The 20,382-nt window shown below is 47.7% G+C and overlaps 1 protein-coding gene and 1 long non-coding RNA gene across 2 annotated transcripts in view; one reads left to right on the forward strand and one right to left on the reverse strand.

Annotated features, from left to right (window-relative positions):
* ADAMTSL2 (ADAMTS like 2) overlaps positions 1-19,561 on the forward strand; it is a 414,165-nt gene extending 394,604 nt beyond the window's left edge. The window contains exons 20-24 of the mRNA XM_063935800.1: positions 7,700-7,855; positions 10,734-10,904; positions 12,449-12,625; positions 13,519-13,663; positions 14,865-19,561. Coding sequence (XP_063791870.1) covers positions 7,700-7,855; positions 10,734-10,904; positions 12,449-12,625; positions 13,519-13,663; positions 14,865-14,983 — 768 coding nt within the window. The 3' untranslated portion in view covers positions 14,984-19,561. The remainder of the gene's footprint in view (positions 1-7,699; positions 7,856-10,733; positions 10,905-12,448; positions 12,626-13,518; positions 13,664-14,864) is intronic.
* Positions 19,562-19,722: 161 nt separating this feature from the next.
* The window catches only part of LOC134948075 (uncharacterized), a 6,857-nt gene continuing 6,197 nt past the window's right edge, over positions 19,723-20,382 (reverse strand). Inside the window, exon 2 of the long non-coding RNA XR_010182902.1 lies at positions 19,723-20,382. This exon is cut by the window's right edge and continues 1,796 nt beyond it. This is a non-coding gene — a long non-coding RNA (uncharacterized LOC134948075).

Genomic DNA, 20,382 nt, shown 5'->3' on the forward strand with positions numbered 1-20,382 from the left:
GTGTCTCCAGTCTCTGCCTCCAGTGCTGTCATACATAGGAAGGGTTGGGCAGTAGGTGATCCTGTAGGAGAGCACTGATAGACATGTATAGGTGTCTCCAGTCTCTGCCTCCAGTGCTGTCATACATAGGAAGGGTTGGGCAGTAGGTGAGCCTGTAGGAGAGCACTGATAGACATGTATAGGTGTCTCCAGTCTCTGCCTCCAGTGCTGTCATACATAGGAAGGGTTGGGCAGTAGGTGAGCCTGTAGGAGAGCACTGATAGACATGTATAGGTGTCTCCAGTCTCTGCCTCCAGTGCTGTCATACATAGGAAGGGTTGGGCAGTAGGTGATCCTGTAGGAGAGCACTGATAGACATGTATAGGTGTCTCCAGTTTCTGCCTCCAGTGCTGTCATACATATGAAGGGTTGGGCAGTAGGTGATCCTGTAGGAGAGCACTGATAGACATGTATAGGTGTCTCCAGTCTCTGCCTCCAGTGCTGTCTGTTATGCACACCAATGCCAGCAGGAATGTACTGGTGTCTGAACGGTGAGTGATGCAAAACAAATGAACTCACAGATAGACTGGGGAATATGACATTACATACACAGAAGGTGATAGGGTAACAAAATAAACACAAAGTGAACAGAGAAGCCCAAAGGCTAAGAAACTGGGTGTCTCCCTAGTATTAGGAATGCTCAGATGGAAAGAAGCGAGATGTAGTGATTTAATACGTAGAGAACCCGAAATGCTGTTGCTAAGGGCAACAGCAAAACCCTAAAGGGTTACCAACGGGTGTGGCAGTAAACTCCTTGGTCAGAGATGGAATAATAGACACAAGGAGAGTCTCCACAATCCTAGTCCTCACTTGCCGTGCACTGGTTCAGCTTACTGCCACTAAACTGACACCTGAACACCTTGCACAGTGAGAAAGGATTTTGGCAGGCAAGTCTGAGAATACAGTCGCAAACTTGCTAGGTTCACAGAGTAGCAAAAGAACCCCAGCAGGTTAAACGACTGTCTCCAGTCTTACTGCTAGGTCTGGATTGGCAGAGTGTAGTACCAAGTCCCAAGGCCTATTTGCAGTAAGCAACAAACAAATACAAAGTTTACACAGTACTAGCTAGCTTTCAGGAACTGACTAACCAACAAAGATTCAGCAGCATCTGCCTAACCTGAGAAGAGGGTTTATATAGCAGGTGCTGTCCACGCCCCACTCAGACCTCACAGACTGTGAGCACAAAAACCAGCACCGGATCCCCTGCCGTGCACAGAGCCTGTAACCACTGCACAGCAAAAGACCCGAACCGGAGTATCAGCTACGCTCAGGTTACTCCGCTAGCACTTGTCTCCCGGTTGCCATGACGACGTGGCAGCACAGAGCAGGAGACCCTAACAGTACCCCCCCTCTGACGAGGGGACAAAGAACCCCTACCACCGGGTTTATCGGGGAACTGCGAGAAGAAAGAGCGTAACAGTCTGGGGGCATGAAGATCACAACTGCGCACCCACGACCGCTCCTCCGGGCCATACCCCTTCCAGTGCACCAAAAATGACAGCCGACCCCGAACCATCTTGGAGTCAAGAATCCTTTCAACAACAAACTCCCTCTGGCCACGTATCAGAAGAGGGGAAGGTCTTCCACTGGAAGAAGGATTACTAATCGTCCGTTTTAAAAGGGAACAATGAAATGTTTTATTGATACCCAAAGAACGGGGTAGATCTAACTGAAATGCCACCGGATTGATAACCCTAGTGATCTTATAAGGACCGATGAACCGGGGGCCTAACTTATGAGATGGCTGTCTCAACTTCAAATTCTTGGTAGACAACCAGACGAAGTCTCCTAATTTGAAGCTGCAGGGTCTTTTCCGCTTATCAAAAACCCTTTTGGTCACTAATGACACAGACACAAGGGCTTTCTTCACTTTCCTCCAAATACCTCTAAGGACCGAAACCACAGAGGAACCACCAGGCGTGGAGTCCAGGGGGTCAAAAGAATTGGCCTTAGGATGATGCCCATACACACAAAGGAAGGGAGAGATCCCTGTAGCAGAGTGAGCCGCGTTGTTATAGGCAAACTCCGCCATGGACAGATGAGCAACCCAGTCAGTCTGACACTTGGAGACATAACACCTGAGGAACTGCTCCAAGGACTGGTTCACCCTTTCAGTCTGCCCATTAGACTGCGGATGGTAGCCTGACGACAAGCTGACAGAAATCTGGAGATCGGAACAAAATGCCCTCCAGAATTTGGCCACAAACTGGGATCCGCAGTCAGAGACCACATCAAGTGGCAACCCGTGGAGGCGCACAACATGCAGCATAAATAATTCAGACAGGCGTCTGGCCGATGGCAGCCCAACCAATGGAACGAAGTGCGCCATCTTCGAAAACCTGTTAACGACAACCCAGATGGCTGTCATCCCCGAGGATTTGGGCAAGTCCACCACAAAATCCATTGAAATGTGGGTCCATGGCTTAGATGGAATAGAGAGTGGATGTAATGGGCCAACAGGAACCCCTCTAGGAGTCTTATTTCGGGCACAGATGTCACATGCCCGAACCCACTGATCCACATCCCTAGCCACCGAGGGCCACCACACCGCCCTAGATAGCAACTCCCGAGTTCTGGCAATACCCGGGTGACCTGCCGACTTCTTGGCATGGAATTCCAGGAACACTCGCTGTCTTAACCTAGGAGGCACAAACAAAAGACCTACCGGAAGGTCTGGAGGAGCCTGCTCCTGTGCTCTTAGGACTAATGACAAGAGGTCCTGGGTAATGCCCACTTTAATACATGATGGGGACACAATGGGCAATGGCTCCTCGGTGGTCTCCTGGATTGGAGCAAAACTCCGCGAGAGCGCATCAGCCTTGATGTTTTTTGACCCAGGGCGATATGTTATCAAAAAATTAAAGCGAGCAAAAAACAAAGCCCATCGTGCCTGCCTGGCATTGAGGCGCTTGGCTGACTCTAAATATGCCAAATTCTTATGGTCGGTGAGAATTGAGACCACAAACTTAGCCCCCTCAAGCCAGTGTCTCCACTCCTCGAGTGCATCCTTAATAGCCAACAATTCCCGGTTACCCACGTCATAATTCATCTCGGCAGGCGAAAATTTACGGGAAAAGTAAGCACAGGGATGAAGGCGATTATCAGACACCCCTATCTGAGAGAGCACTGCCCCACTACCCATCTCAGAGGCATCCACCTCCACCACAAAAGGACGCTCTGGATCTGGGTGTCGCAGCACCTTGGCCGAGACAAATGCCCTTTTGAGACGGGCAAAAGCCGCTTTGGCCTCACAAGACCAGTGAGCAACATCCGCCCCTTTCTTAGTGAGTGCCACCAAGGGCGCCACTATAGATGAAAATCCAGCGATAAATCGTCTATAAAAATTCGCAAAGCCCAGAAAACGCTGAAGCGCCTTCAAACTAGTGGGCTGCACCCAATCCAGGACTGCCTGTACCTTGGAACCCTCCATTTGGAAACCTTCTGGGGAGATAATATATCTGAGAAATGCGATTTGCTGAACTTCAAATTCGCACTTCTCCAGCTTCGCCTCAAGCCGGTGGTCTCTGAGTTTCTGGAGGACTAAGCGTACATGCTTCCGATGTTCCTCCAGGGAATGGGAGAAGATTAGGATGTCATCTAAGTATACAACTAAGAATCTATCCAAATATTCCCTGAGCACATCGTTCATGAAGTCCTGGAAGACTGCCGGGGCATTACAGAGCCCAAAAGGCATCACCAAATATTCATAATGCCCTGAGTGGGTATTAAAGGCAGTCTTCCATTCATCCCCCTCTCTTATTCGGATTAGATTGTACGCACCGCGTAGGTCAATCTTAGAAAAAATGGTGGCAGTACGAAGCTGGTCAAACAAGACCGAAATGAGAGGCAGTGGGTATGAGTTTTTAATCGTGATACGGTTCAATTCCCTGAAGTCGATGCAGGGTCGCAACGAACCGTCCTTTTTACCCACGAAGAAGAACCCCGACCCAACTGGAGACTGTGAAGGTCTGATAAATCCCTTAGCCAAGTTCTCCTGAATGTACTCTGCCATAGCCTGAGTCTCAGGACGTGACAGGGAGTACAACCTGCTCTTGGGAAGCTTAGCATTCGGCAACAAATCAATGGCACAGTCATAGGGGCGATGGGGAGGTAGTACCTCTGCAACTCTTTTGGAGAACACGTCCGCAAAATCTGCATAACATCCTGGCAATCCTGGCAAATTTAGCTGCGAAAGCCTGACTGGAAGGCTCAAGCAACTCCTGAAACAATCAGTACCCCAACTAAGAATCTCCCCAGAGACCCAGTCAAATTGAGGATTGTGGGCCCTTAACCAGGGTAACCCCAACACCAATGGGGCAAAAGTACAGACAGTCACATAAAAGGACAATTTTTCAGAGTGTGTGGCTCCAATAAACAAAGAAATCTGGCTAGTGCAAGAGGTAATTTTACCCTGGGATAATGGTTCCCCGTTTAACCCACAAATCTCAATTTCCGATGCCAAGGGTACTAAGGGAACAGAGTGTTTCAGGGCGAATTGGCGGTCCATAAAAACCCTGTCGGCCCCACTGTCCACAAAGGCCTCAGTCTTGACAGTTTGACCGAGGATCTTCAAGGTCACCGGAATGAGAAAAGTCTTCTTGGGAAATTCTGACTTCTGGCCTGACAGGATATTTCCCATCACCCTCAGGCCCTGAAGTTTTCCGGCTTTTCTGGGCATGATACTACCACATGACCTTTATTCCCACAGTACAAACATAACCCCTGCTGTCTCCTCCGCGTCTTCTCACGCGAGGAGAGGCGGGTAGCCCCAATCTGCATAGGAAAATTCCTCAGAGTCTGAGGTTCCCTTGGGAAAGAAGGAAACCTCAGTCTCCCTTTCAAGCCTGCGCTCTCTCAGCCGTCTATCCACCCGAATGGATAACTGCATGAGCTGATCCAAGCTATCAGGCAAGGGATATTGTACCAGTTGGTCTTTTAACTGGTTAGAAAGACCTCTTCGGTACTGGTGTCTCAGGGCTGGGTCATTCCACTGGGTATCATGGGCCAACCTCCGAAACTCCGTACAATAAACCTCAACTGGCCTTCGCCCTTGCTTAAGGATCGAAATCTGAGCCTCGGCTGAGGCCGTCTTGTCAGGGTCATCATACAACATGCCCAGTGCCGTAAAAAAAGCATCAACACTTTTAAGCGACGGACAGTCAGGCTGCAACCCATATGCCCAGACCTGTGGGTCTCCTTGTAGCAAGGAAATCACTATGCCCACCCGCTGAATCTCCGACCCAGAAGACTGAGGCCTAAGCTGGAAATATAGCTTGCAGCTCTCCTTGAAACAAAAGAACTGCGAGCGATCTCCAGAAAAACGATCCGGGAGATTTACTTTCGGCTCCTTAACCCCTGAAGGTACTGCTGCTGCGGGAGCTCCGCCAGCGGCCTGTGAGGTGTGCATTTTAATGGACAAATCATTAAATTGTCGAGTCAGGACCTGCACCTGATCGACCACCTGTTGCAAAGTATTTTGAGGGGTATGCTCCATATTCCCACAAAATTTCAACAGGAGTATTGGGCTGCTGAATATGTTATGCACACCAGTGCCAGCAGGAATGTACTGGTGTCTGAACGGTGAGGGATGCAAAACAAATGAACTCACAGACAGACTGGGGAATATGACATTACATACACAGAAGGTGATAGGGTAACAAAATAAACACAAAGTGAACAGAGAAGCCCAAAGGCTAAGAAACTGGGTGTCTCCCTAGTATTAGGAATGCTCAGATGGAAAGAAGCGAGATGTAGTGATTTAATACGTAGAGAACCCGAAATGCTGTTGCTAAGGGCAACCGCAAAACCCTAAAGGGTTACCAACGGGTGTGGCAGTAAACTCCTTGGTCAGAGATGGAATAATAGACACAAGGAAAGTCTCCACAATCCTAGTCCTCACTTGCAGTGCACTGGTTCAACTCCTTTGAAAAAGCTGCTAGCTGAACGCAGCGAAACGCGTCAGGTGTACAGGGGACCCAAAGCCAGAGACTACTAATTGGAAGATCGAACCACCCCCCACACAAATTCCGGATCGCCATATACGAATTGGAGGACTTAAATAGCAGATTGGACCGACAACTTTTACAATCCGCATTGCATGAGGAGCTCACCATTCAAAATCCAAGAGCACCGATTCCTCTAGCGGCAACCACTATCCTATGGGACACTGCTTACCTCCTATATATTCGTACATACCGGACTCAGATCGATCTGGGGGATCAATTTGGAACGGACTCTTCCACTCACCGATTAATTTCTATTCTGACCAATTGGGTAACCCCTTTTTATTATATCTACTGTATGATTTTATCAAGTTTTATATATGTTGCATGCATTTTATGACATATTGATCATAAGAATTTAAGTGATATTATCTGTTAATAAATTGTACTAGTAATATACTAATATCAATATTGTCAGAACACATTATTTAGCGCAGCCTTCCACCTTTCTTTGTTTATTTATCTTGTGGGGGTGACTCCCCCTTATCTAAGGCAGCAGCTCGGTGAAACACCTTATACCCAAAGCGCCCGAGTACCCCTGGGTAATCAAACATTTACAAGTCTGAGAATACAGCCGCAAACTTGCTAGGTTCACAGAGTAGCAAAAGAACCCCAGCAGGTTAAACGACTGACTCCAGTCTTACTGCTAGGTCTGGATTGGCGGAGTGTAATACCAAATCCCAAGGCCTATTTGCAGTAAGCAACAAACAAATACAAAGTTTACACAGTACTAGCTAGCTTTCGGGAACTGACTAACCAACAAAGATTCAGCAGCATCTGCCTAACCTGAGAAGAGGGTTTATATAGCAGGTGCTGTCCACGCCCCACTCAGACCTCACAGACTGTGAGCACAAAAACCAGCACCGGATCCCCTGCCGTGCACAGAGCCTGTAACCACTGCACAGCAAAAGACCCGAACCGGAGTATCAGCTACGCTCAGGTTACTCCGCTAGCACTTGTCTCCCGGTTGCCATGACAACGTGGCAGCACAGAGCAGGAGACCCTAACACTGTCATACATAGGAAGGGTTGGGATGTAGGTGATCCTGTAGGAAAGCACTGATAGACATGTATAGGTGTCTCCAGTCTCTGCCTCCAGTGCTGTCATACATAGGAAGGGTAGGGCAGTGGAGAGCCTGTAGGAGAGCACTGATAGACATGTATAGGTGTCTCCAGTCTCTGCCTCTAGTGCTGTCATACATAGGAAGGGTTGGGCAGTAGGTGATCCTGTAGGAGAGCACTGATAGACATGTATAGGTGTCTCCAGTCTCTGCCTCCAGTGCTGTCATACATAGGAAGGGTTGGGCAGTGGAGAGCACTGATGGACATGTATATGGGAGGGAGACGCTACTTCTTATTTGCTGGCGTCTGATGCTGGCAGGATTACGGTCCCCTGTCCTGCACAGTCTGTTCTTCAGAAGATAAGGACTGTGTGGGCAGACCATTAATTCTGTATTGTATGGACTGTGACACTGTCTCTGAGGCTTATAGCTTTGTACTCTTATTTATTCTGTATATCAGCGTTTCTCACGCATTTCTTAAAAGAGCGTTAAATACATGTACATAGGAATAACACGCGTGTGCTTTATCATTTTCCACATCCCTGCACATTTAGTAGACTGTTTGCAATAAGTTCCATAAAACATGTGTTTGTCTCAGTGTACAGCAAAGTGCGGCGAGCGCAGTGTTGTCACCAGGGACGTGCGCTGTTCTGAAGATGAAAAGATGTGTGACCCGAGCACCAGGCCCCCTGCGGAGAAGAACTGTACGGGGCCTCCGTGTGACCGGCAGTGGACGGTGTCAGACTGGGGGCCTGTAAGTACTCCTCTGTCTTATATACATGAGAACGATGTTATACCCGTGTCAGTCTAATCATGGAGGCAGATAAGCTGTCATTTACCTGTATTATTACTGCAGAGAATGGAATGAGGTCCCCACGTTACTGGGAAACCAGCAGTAATTGTCACTAACGTGCCCGTGTAATAACCTGTCACTGGTGTACCTGTGTAATAACCTGTCACTAGTGTGCCCGTGTAATAACCTGTCACTAGTGTGCCCGTGTAATAACCTGTCACTGGTGTGCCCGTGTAATAACCTGTCACTGGTGTGCCTCTGTAATAACCTGTCACTGGTGTGCCTGTGTAATAACCTGTCACTGGTGTGCCTGTGTAATAACCTGTCACTGGTGTGCCCGTGTAATAACCTGTCACTGGTGTGCCTCTGTAATAACCTGTCACTGGTGTGCCCGTGTAATAACCTGTCATTAGTGTGCCCGTGTAATAACCTGTCACTGGTGTGCCCGTGTAATAACCTGTCACTGGTGTGCCCGTGTAATAACCTGTCACTGGTGTGCCTCTGTAATAACCTGTCACTGGTGTGCCTGTGTAATAACCTGTCACTGGTGTACCCGTGTAATAACCTGTCACTAGTGTGCCCGTGTAATAACCTGTCACTAGTGTGCCCGTGTAATAACCTGTCACTGGTGTGCCTCTGTAATAACTTGTCACTGGTGTACCTGTGTAATAACCTGTCACTAGTGTGCCCGTGTAATAACCTGTCACTGGTGTGCCTCTGTAATAACCTGTCACTGGTGTGCCCGTGTAATAACCTGTCACTGGTGTGCCTCTGTAATAACCTGTCACTGGTGTACCCGTGTAATAACCTGTCACTAGTGTGCCCGTGTAATAACCTGTCACTAGTGTGCCCGTGTAATAACCTGTCACTGGTGTGCCCGTGTAATAACCTGTCACTGGTGTGCCTCTGTAATAACCTGTCACTGGTGTGCCTGTGTAATAACCTGTCACTGGTGTGCCCGTGTAATAACCTGTCACTGGTGTGCCTGTGTAATAACCTGTCACTGGTGTGCCTCTGTAATATCCTGTCACTGGTGTGCCCGTGTAATAACCTGTCACTGGTGTGCCCGTGTAATAACCTGTCACTGGTGTGCCTGTGTAATAACCTGTCACTGGTGTGCCTGTGTAATAACCTGTCACTGGTGTGGCCGTGTAATAACCTGTCACTGGTGTGCCTGTGTAATAACCTGTCACTGGTGTGCCTGTGTAATAACCTGTCACTGGTGTGCCTGTGTAATAACCTGTTACTGGTGTGCCTGTGTAATAACCTGTCACTGGTGTGCCTGTGTAATAACCTGTCACTGGTGTGCCTGTGTAATAACCTGTCACTGCCTGTGTAATAACCTGTCACTGGTGTGCCTGTGTAATAACTTGTCACTGGTGTGCCCATGTAATAACCTGTCACTGGTGTGCCTGTGAAATAACCTGTCACTGCCTGTGTAATAACCTGTCACTGGTGTGCCTGTGTAATAACCTGTCACTGCCTGTGTAATAACCTGTCACTGGTGTGCCTGTGTAATAACCTGTCACTGGTGTGCCTGTGTAATAACCTGTCACTGGTGTGCCTGTGTAATAACCTGTCACTGGTGTGCCTCTGTAATAACCTGTCACTGGTGTGCCTCTGTAATAACCTGTCACTGGTGTGCCTGTGTAATAACCTGTCACTGCCTGTGTAATAACCTGTCACTGGTGTGCCTGTGTAATAACTTGTCACTGGTGTGCCCATGTAATAACCTGTCACTGGTGTGCCTGTGAAATAACCTGTCACTGCCTGTGTAATAACCTGTCACTGGTGTGCCTGTGTAATAACCTGTCACTGCCTGTGTAATAACCTGTCACTGGTGTGCCTGTGTAATAACCTGTCACTGGTGTGCCTGTGTAATAACCTGTCACTGGTGTGCCCGTGTAATAACCCGTCACTGGTGTGCCTGTGTAATAACCTGTCTCTATTGTGCCCGTGTAATAACCTGTCACTGGTGTGCCTGTGTAATAACCTGTCACTGGTGGGTTTGTGTAATAACCTGTCTCTATTGTGCCCGTGTAATAACCTGTCACTGGTGTGCCTGTGTAATAACCTGTCACTGGTGTGCCCGTGTAATAACCTGTCACTGGTGGGTTTGTGTAATAACCTGTCTCTATTGTGCCTGTGTAATAACCATTCCAGCCAGTTAGTGTGGATCTGTAAAGTGGTAATAATATACAATGTGTAACCAGCCTTTGTAAATGATTGCCACTAGGCAGTGTTCCCAGCCATGAGAACGCACATGTGTGTACTGTATGTGTCCATGTATGTTTATGAAGGAGGGATTGGAAACCACCATAAAGACACCAGGGAGACTCGCGGCGGCGAGAAGCTGATCCAGGAGACACGTGAGACACGGACAGCCCCCTGCATGCTATATGTGATTTATATGGAGCGCAGTCTGTATCTGGTTCTCCGGGAGTGCTTCTGGCGCTGGTAGTAAGTGATAGGAGGAGGAATACATCGCCTCTACCAACAGATGTTCCTCTGCCCAGTGCAGCCCTGCTGCTAAAACGATGCTGGTCCATTAAAAGATTTCACAATCTACAAATAATCCAATTATCTCCAAGCAAAAAGCAACTTCTACATCTCTTCTGCGGGCATTTAACGGGTATTGCTAGGCAACGGTTCCCAGGGAGACTGCCTATTTTTAGTGGTAATTGATGAGTACCAATGGCGGTAGAAAATAGATTAGGAATGGGGACTTGTCTGTGCTGTACTGGTGGTTAGACCACGGATGAGGCAGTGTCCTCCTTCTCCATACGTCTTTATCTGAGTGCTGTCTGACCTGAGGTCCCTGTCTGTCCCCCTCTTACAGTGCAGCGGATCCTGCGGCCAGGGGAAGATGATAAGACACGTATACTGCAAAACGGGTGACGGCAGAGTGGTCCCGGAGTCCCACTGCAATCTGGAGACCAAACCGCTGGCCATCCATCCTTGCGGGGAGAAGAACTGCCCCCCTCAGTGGCTGAGCCAGGACTGGGAACGGGTAAGGCGCACTGGCCTGCGTAAGAAAAGAACGAAGCAGCCAATACAATCTTTGCTCTTGTTTTCTATGCTGCGCTGGAATAAACAGAATCCTCAGCGTTTGATTGGTTGCCAGGGATTGCGGAAACATTTCCGCTCATGATACCAATTTATTATACAAGTCTCATAAATGTAACCACAACACAGAGTAATTGTTTTCTAGTGAGTATTCCATACATTTGCACCAGATACAGTCCTCTTTAATGTAACAATAGGGACCATATCGTTAGGAAGTGACAACGCTGCGCTATTACAGAAATGGTCCCAATCACTGTAAGGACAGCAGCCTCATATCCTGTACCACGGTGTGCTGCTCCCGGGGTGTCCCAGAGCTGTGTGCCGGTAGTGGTGGGCTCAGGTCTGTCCCCGGACGGAGTTATAGATTTCTCCTCTTACTTCCCCTCAGTGTACCACGGTGTGCTGCTCCCGGGGTGTCCCAGAGCTGTGTGCCGGTAGTGGTGGGCTCAGGTCTGTCCCCGGACGGAGTTATACATTTCTCCTCTTACTTCCCCTCAGTGTACCACGGTGTGCTGCTCCCGGGGTGTCCCAGAGCTGTGTGCCGGTAGTGGTGGGCTCAGGTCTGTTCCCGGACGGAGTTATACATTTCTCCTCTTACTTCCCCTCAGTGTACCACGGTGTGCTGCTCCCGGGGTGTCCCAGAGCTGTGTGCCGGTAGTGGTGGGCTCAGGTCTGTCCCCGGACGGAGTTATACATTTCTCCTCTTACTTCCCCTCAGTGTACCACGGTGTGCTGCTCCCGGGGTGTCCCAGAGCTGTGTGCCGGTAGTGGTGGGCTCAGGTCTGTCCCCGGACGGAGTTATACATTTCTCCTCTTACTTCCCCTCAGTGTACCACGGTGTGCTGCTCCCGGGGTGTCCCAGAGCTGTGTGCCGGTAGTGGTGGGCTCAGGTCTGTCCCCGGACGGAGTTATACATTTCTCCTCTTACTTCCCCTCAGTGTACCACGGTGTGCTGCTCCCGGGGTGTCCCAGAGCTGTGTGCCGGTAGTGGTGGGCTCAGGTCTGTCCCCGGACGGAGTTATACATTTCTCCTCTTACTTCCCCTCAGTGTACCACGGTGTGCTGCTCCCGGGGTGTCCCAGAGCTGTGTGCCGGTAGTGGTGGGCTCAGGTCTGTCCCCGGACGGAGTTATACATTTCTCCTCTTACTTCCCCTCAGTGTACCACGGTGTGCTGCTCCCGGGGTGTCCCAGAGCTGAGTGCCGGTAGTGGTGGGCTCAGGTCTGTCCCCGGACGGAGTTATACATTTCTCCTCTTACTTCCCCTCAGTGTACCACGGTGTGCTGCTCCCGGGGTGTCCCAGAGCTGTGTGTCGGTAGTGGTGGGCTCGGGTCTGTCCCCGGACGGAGTTATACATTTCTCCTCTTACTTCCCCTCAGTGTACCACGGTGTGCTGCTCCCGGGGTGTCCCAGAGCTGTGTGTCGGTAGTGGTGGGCTCGGGTCTGTCCCCGGACGGAGTTATACATTTCTCCTCTTACTTACCCTCAGTGTAACACGACGTGCGGCAGGGGAGCCAAGCAACGGGTCATCCTGTGCCTGGAGGTGGCCAACGGTAAAGTGAAAACCCGCAGCCCCTCTGACTGCGATCCAGCCAAGAAGCCGGACGATGAGACCACGTGCTTTGAGAGACCATGTTTCAAGTGGTACACTACTCCCTGGTCTGAGGTAGGAGACGCTGCCTGGCACTGGTGAGAGCGTGACAGGGATCGTGCAAGCCGGCTGGTCCACAGCCGCACATGTCAGTGCCGGGCCTGACCGTGCTATGGGTATCCGGCTGCCAAGGATAACTGTGCTGCTTCTGTTGGGATATGTCTAATTAATCTCTTGGGGTCTTTCTATTATTAATATTATTATTATTATGCTTTAAGGCTTATAGGTATATTCAATTAGTGTCGGATTCTCTCCACCGGAGAGGATCCGACACTTCACTATTCAATTTGCGTGCAATTTCTGACAGGTTTTTGCCCGTTTTCAACAATGCCGATCTCACTTTTTTTAAAGTCGAATCGGCATTGTCGAAAAACGGTCCAAAAACCTGTTGGAAATGCCCGCAAATTCGACAAAACAGGTGTATCGGCGGGCGAATTTGCAGATCCACCTGATTTTCAACATGTCGGAATTTCCGATAGGAATTGAATACCTGTCTTAGTCTAGTTACAAAGAAAAGTAATTTCCTGATTGTCATCTATAGCATTGTGTGACATCCAGGTGAGTGTGCGTCACATAACACTGAGTGCATCATCTGATGATATATCTGTTCCTCACTTGCTATGAGAACACCCCCCATGCCTCCCGTCCTCTGTACCATTCAGGCATGTCTATAAATTCCCAGTTACGGTGACATTCGGCCTGTGAGTGATTGCCTGTTACTATCCCCATATGTCCTTTTCAGACCAACGAATGGTATTGTAGTGTAATGCATGCACTGTTTATGTGCCATAGATAATGGGCTGTGGGTTCCGCTGACCTGTTCTAGGAACGGTCTGCTGGGCCCTATATCGCACCCCTAGCCCTTCATCCAGTGTGTCATAGTGACCCCAATCTCTCTGATGTTAAAGTGCAGCAAGACCTGCGGGGTGGGAGTCCGGATGAGGGATGTCAAGTGCTTCCAGGGCAGAGACATTGTCCGCGGCTGTGATGTTTTGATGAAACCTGTCGGGAAACAGACCTGTGACTTGCAGCCTTGCCCCACTGATCCGCCTGGTGAGTCCGCTTTCAGCCACTAGAGGGCAGAGGTAGCCCACTATTACTAACCTACAACCTCTGTGTTGCAGGATCCTACTGTGCATGTCTCTAGCTAACCAGCATGCTCTCTTACATACCCCGTAAAGTCCAGCCCACACCCAGTATCTAGTAATACTTTTATTTGCATATAACAATGGGGCCATTCCGAGTTGATCGCTCGCTAGCAGTTTTTAGCAGCCGTGCAAACGCATTGTCGCCGCCCACCGGGGAGTGTATTTTCGCTTTGCAGAAGTGGGAACGCCTGTGCAGCAGAGCGCCTGCAAAATGTTTTTGTGCAAAACAAGACCAGCCCTGTAGTTACTCTTTGTGTGCGTTGATTCTAACGACGGAGGGACGGCTTTTGACGTCACACACCCGCCCAGCGAACGTCAAAGCCACGCCTCCATTTTTCTAAGCACTCCCTGAAAACGGTCAGTTGCCACCCAGAAACGCCCCCTTCATGTCAATCTTCCTGCGTTCGGCTGTGCGACTAGAATGTTCGTTACACTCTGTGCAAACCCACGATGCTCATTGTACCCGTACGACGCGCCTGCGCATTCCGGTGTATGCGCAGAAATGCTGATTTTTAGCCTGATCGCTGCGCTGCGAACAACGGAAGCTAGCGATCAACTCGGAATGACCCCCAATATATCTAGCAGCAGGGAGGAGATAGTGGGTTCTATGCCAGGTCCTCCTCAGCGATCATCTTCTGTGGCTACATCGCTTTATATCGGGATTAGTGTATACAGTACATATATAATACTCTCTTCCAGGAGACTCAGGGATTTTGGAGTGAAGGCTACTGTCCCGGATCCCGTCTCTGATTAGGGTTGGCCATCGGAAAATGCAAATCGTGTCGTGCACTTTCCTCTTGGGTCTCCACACCTGGACATCCTGGGAGGGAGGCCCTATAAGTAAGGGAGCCAGTATGTATGATACCATATGGAGACTGAAGATCACTAGCCACGGGCTGCGTGTGACGCTGTAGGGATAGTGTGTGGGTAATAATGCCCTGATATGTACATAGGCGCTCCTCAGATGCAAGCCTCGTGCTGGCTACAAGCTGAAGGTTACACGGTTACTATGGGCTGGTACTAGATAGGAGGTGCCATGGGTGCCATCACTGTGCCCTGTATACATTCCCGTCATATGTGCCACATCCTCTCCCTCTCTTCTGCAGATGACACCTGCCAAGACCAAGCCGGAACTAACTGTGCATTGGCCATCAAAGTGAATCTGTGCTCTCACTGGTACTACAGCAAGGCATGCTGCCGCGCCTGCCGCTCTGCTCACTCTTAGTACAGAGACTCTGCAGGGGAATGACTACTTATGGCCTCATCGAGAGAGCTCCAACATGCCTGCCTATTAGCTCCCTGGACAATATTCTCTCACGCCCGGTTACTCCAGGTGGTATACAGCGACTTTACTCACATTACCGCTTTCCACTGCTAGCAGGGAACTGGCAGATTGCAGTACATCACATTGTCCTGCTATTATAATTACTCTCTTACTGTACATACCTTCATTGTAGAGCGAGTTACCGGTGTCTGACTAGTCTGCTGCTTGTGGCTTATTTATCAACATTTCCAAAAGTCAGAGACATTTGTTGGGATTAAATAACCATACTTCTCTTTCCATGCCAGATATATACTTATATACCCCTCCAGGAGATGCCTAGACACAAAGTAACACAAAGCATCATTTCTGCGCTCACGGGACTGTAGATTACACAGCACATCCCCTATTATACACAGAGTCTCGTATAATACACAGTACGTCCCCTATAATACAGTGAGTCTCCTGTAACCTTATAATACACAGCTAGTCTCCTGTAACCCTATAATACACAGTGAGTCTCCTGCAATACACAGCGAGTCTGCTGTAACCCTATAATACACAGCGAGTCTGCTGTAACCCTATAATACACAGCGAGTCTCCTGTAACCCTATAATACATAGTACGTTCCCTATAATACACAGCAAGTCTCCTGTAACCCTATAATACACAGTGAGTCTCCTGCAATACACAGCGAGTCTGCTGTAACCCTATAATACACAGCGAGTCTGCTGTAACCCTATAATACACAGCGAGTCTGCTGTAACCCTATAATACACAGCGAGTCTCCTGTAACCCTATAATACATAGTACGTTCCCTATAATACACAGCAAGTCTCCTGTAACCCTATAATACACAGTACGTTCGATATAATACACAGCAAGTCTGCTGTTACCCTATAATACACAGTACATTCCCTATAATACACAGCGAGTCTCCTGTAACCCTATAATACACAATACGTTCCCTATAATACACAGCGAGTCTCCTGTAACCCTATAATACACAGTGAGTCTCCTGTAACCCTATAATACACAGTACGTTCCCTATAATACACAGCGAGTCTCCTGTAACCCTATAATACACAGCGAGTCTCCTGTAACCCTATAATACACAGCGAGTCTCCTGTAACCCTATAATACACAGTACGTTCCCTATAATACACAGCGAGTCTCCTGTAACCCTATAATACACAGTACGTTCCCTATAATACACAGCGAGTCTCCTGTAACCCTATAATACACAGTACGTTCCCTATAATACACAGTGAGTCTCCTGTAACCCTATAATACACAGTACGTTCCCTATAATACACAGCGAGTCTCCTGTAACCCTATAATACACAGTACGCTCCCTATAATACACAGCGAGTCTGCTGTTACCCTATAATACACAGTACATTCCCTATAATACACAGCGAGTCTCCTGTAACCCTATAATACACAGTGAGTCTCCTGTAACCCTATAATACACAGTACGTTCCCTATAATACACAGCGAGTCTCCTGTAACCATATAATACACAGCGAGTCTCCTGTAACCCTATAATACACAGTACGTTCCCTATAATACACAGCGAGTCTCCTGTAACCCTATAATACACAGTACGTTCCCTATAATACACAGCGAGTCTCCTGTAACCCTATAATACACAGTACGTTCCCTATAATACACAGCGAGTCTCCTGTAACCCTATAATACACAGTACGTTCCCTATAATACACAGCGAGTCTCCTGTAACCCTATAATACACAGTACGTTCCCTATAATACACAGCGAGTCTCCTGTAACCCTATAATACACAGTACGTTCCCTATAATACACAGTGAGTCTCCTGTAACCCTATAATACACAGTACGTTCCCTATAATACACAGCGAGTCTGCTGTAACCCTATAATACACAGCAAGTCTACTGTAATCCTATAATACACAGTACGTTCCCTATAATACACAGCGAGTCTCCTGTAACCCTATAATACACAGTACGTTCCCTATAATACACAGCGAGTCTCCTGTAACCCTATAATACACAGCGAGTCTGCTGTAACCCTATAATACACAGCGAGTCTTTAATACACAGCGAGTCTCCTGTAACCCTATAATACACAGTACGTTCCCTATAATACACAGCGAGTCTCCTGTAACCCTATAATACACAGTACGTTCCCTATAATACACAGCGAGCCTCCTGTAACCCTATAATACACAGTACGTTCCCTATAATACACAGCGAGTCTCCTGTAACCCTGTAATACACAGTACGCTCCCTATAATACACAGCTAGTCTCTTGTAACCCTATAATACACAGTTAATCTCCTGTAACCCTGTAATACATAGTACGTCCCCTGTAATACACAGCGAGTCTCCTGTAACCCTATAATACACAGCGAGTCTCCTGTAACCCTATAATACACAGTACGTCCCCTATAATACACAGCGAGTCCCCTGTAACCCTATAATACACAGCGAGTCTCCTGTAACCCTATAATACACAGCGAGTCTCCTGTAACCCTATAATACACAGTACGTCCCCTATAATACACAGCGAGCCTCCTATATATAATACACATTGAATCTTGGAGCCATGAAGACACTTCATCTATTAATAAGTCACACAGGATTTGACACGTGGTCGCTGGACAGAGAAGGACGTGCCTATGGCTGACTGTTATTGCCCCTCTGTACAGACATAAATCACATTTCATTCTCCCAAGCCTATACTGATTTAATTAGCCTACAAACAACCCAACAATGAATGCATGTTTCATGCTGTCCCAAGCTGAATGGCTTCGTTATCTGCGGAGAGGGTTACCAGGTCAGCCATATAACTAAATCATTTTATACAAGGTCCAAATGACCTAATCCAAATGAATTCCCGGGAGTGTCGTCTGCAAACTGCAGCCTGTGTGCGTTCCACGTCTCCTGCTCACACCTAATGTACCTTTCTCACACCGCACCACATTCAGGGTAAGACAATGACCTGCGCAATTGTGCATTTAAGGGGCTTTCATTAGAAACTTTCAGGCTGAAGGATATCGGCCTGTGCTGCTTTTTCACATGTATTTTGTAATGTAAGATATCCTGTGTAATTTTATCCACGGACGGGCGGCCACCGGCGCTGAGCGTCATGGAAGACACAGTCCTGCGACAGGCGCGGCCCGGAGGTCACCAGCAGAACCTGAAACGCATTCCTTGTGTGGAAAGAAGTCTATTATCAGATGAACTTGTAATATGACGGTGTATACAATGCTGTATGTATACATATGACAATGGCTGTGAGCTGCAGTCAGACCCTATTATCCCATTAACACCCAGTACATCCCCATGGGAAGATGCTATAGGTGATGCACCAGCTGCCTGCAAGGCCGGATTATGGAGTGTAAGCCCAGATTACACTCGCTCCCGTTTACGTTCTGTTTTTTACAGTGAGGGGGACATGCCAGCGGCTGGTAATTCGGCTCTGATTGTATATGAGCGGGGGCTTGAGCTGCCTGCAGAAATTGAAGTGCGTTGAGGTTGGGTCCACTGCAGGAGTTTATCCAATCAGCAAAGGGAAACGTTTTCTCCCCAGCTGCCTATTCCAGAGGGAGATGCCATCCTAAATATGGAATTATAGCCGAGACCTGGCATGCATGACACCCCTGGCCTTTAGGACCTAGTTGCTGCTAAATTTGATCATTTTTGTAAATGTATTTTATTTATTTTCCTACACCAGGTGAGACCCTGAAGAAGACACCTCCAGTAGGCCTAATAGCTGTGATCTGTCAGACTGGGGCGAGTTTATAGTAAGCCACCAATCCCGCAGCCCCCTAGACCCCTCTATGGGTTGATCATGTAAATGCTGTTCTGCTTTAACTTGTATTTGTGCAGGACTAAATTAAAGAACCACTTTAATTGGCGATTTCTCGTCCGACTCATTACTGTGAAAAGACCTTCAGTGAAATAATGGGTTATTACGCCATTGCAGCGCCATCACGATGCGGCACAGCCCTGAGTTGCGGAAGACACCTTTTTTTTGTTTTGGTGCTAAATTTTGTATCATTTTAAAGACATACAGAATTTAACTTTATTTAATTTAAAAAAATAATAATAATAAAAAAATATATAAATATATATATACTGATCCAGACGAAAACGGCACTCAGAGCACTTGAAGAAGTGAAAAAATGTATTTCAGGTCATTATATATATATATATATATAGTCAGATCATAAACATTTTAGAGACACTTGTTAGGAATTGTTAACACGCTGACACTTGTGCAAAAGAATGAAATCTCAGAGTATAATACTTTGATACTTTAATCCAGTTTTCAATGTTACATTTTGGGGGCTTTATATTTTGTGCTCTTTCCCGTGTGGGTTTTGTTGATGGGATGTGGTGAAGCGGGGACTCCTGACAGCTCGGGTGCAGGGTGTGTTACACGTTGATACAGAAATCTGCCTGCACTTTGTATTGCACAGAAACCAGCTTTACTTATATTTAAATATAAATAATTCACTGTAACACATATTATAACTATTGTTCATTTTACCTTCTCTGTACATTGTAATAAAACATTATTATTTATAAGACATTGATAACGTTCTATCTTTCTTTGGCACTACTGTCCTATAATTCAGCGCAGCGTATAATAATTCAGCGCCGCCGTCAGGTAGAAAATCCACAAGTCTTATAAAATACATCACAAAAGTCTTTACAAAACTTCCAAAGAGTAATTTATTTCAATTCATCTTTCTCAGTGAGTCCTGATAAATCCTACAACAGATTAACAAATGTGCAATATCTTTTATTGTGAAACATGACATTTTGCAGATATGCTGAAATAAATATTCAATACAGTATACAGAGAATTAAAGCAAAAGCAAGCACTTTTCAAAAGTACATGGTCGGCTAAAAGTTTTATAGTCCACCTATTTTCTTCAGGAAGTTGAGAAAGCTATGTGTATGGGTTAAACCAATTGCCTAGGAATGCGGCCTATCCAGTCACTAGGAGCCAGTGACGTCACTGAGAACGCGGCCCATCCAGTTACTAGGAGCCAGTGACGTCACTGAGAGTGCAGCCTATCCAGTCACTAAGAGCCAGTGACGTCACTGAGAGCGCAGCCTATCCAGTCACTAAGAGCCAGTGATGTCACTGAGAGTGCAGCCTATCCAGTCACTAAGAGCCAGTGATGTCACTGAGAGTGCAGCCTATCCAGTCACTAAGAGCCAGTGACATCACTGAGAGCGCAGCCTATCCAGTCACTAGGAGCCCGTGACATCACTGAGAGTGCAGCCTATCCAGTCACTAGGAGCCAATGACATCACTGAGTGCAGCCTATCCAGTTATTAGGAGCCAGTGACATCACTGAGTGTGCA

The sequence above is a fragment of the Pseudophryne corroboree genome, chromosome 8, assembly GCF_028390025.1.
Source record: "Pseudophryne corroboree isolate aPseCor3 chromosome 8, aPseCor3.hap2, whole genome shotgun sequence".
Classification (NCBI taxonomy): Eukaryota; Metazoa; Chordata; class Amphibia; order Anura; family Myobatrachidae; genus Pseudophryne; species Pseudophryne corroboree.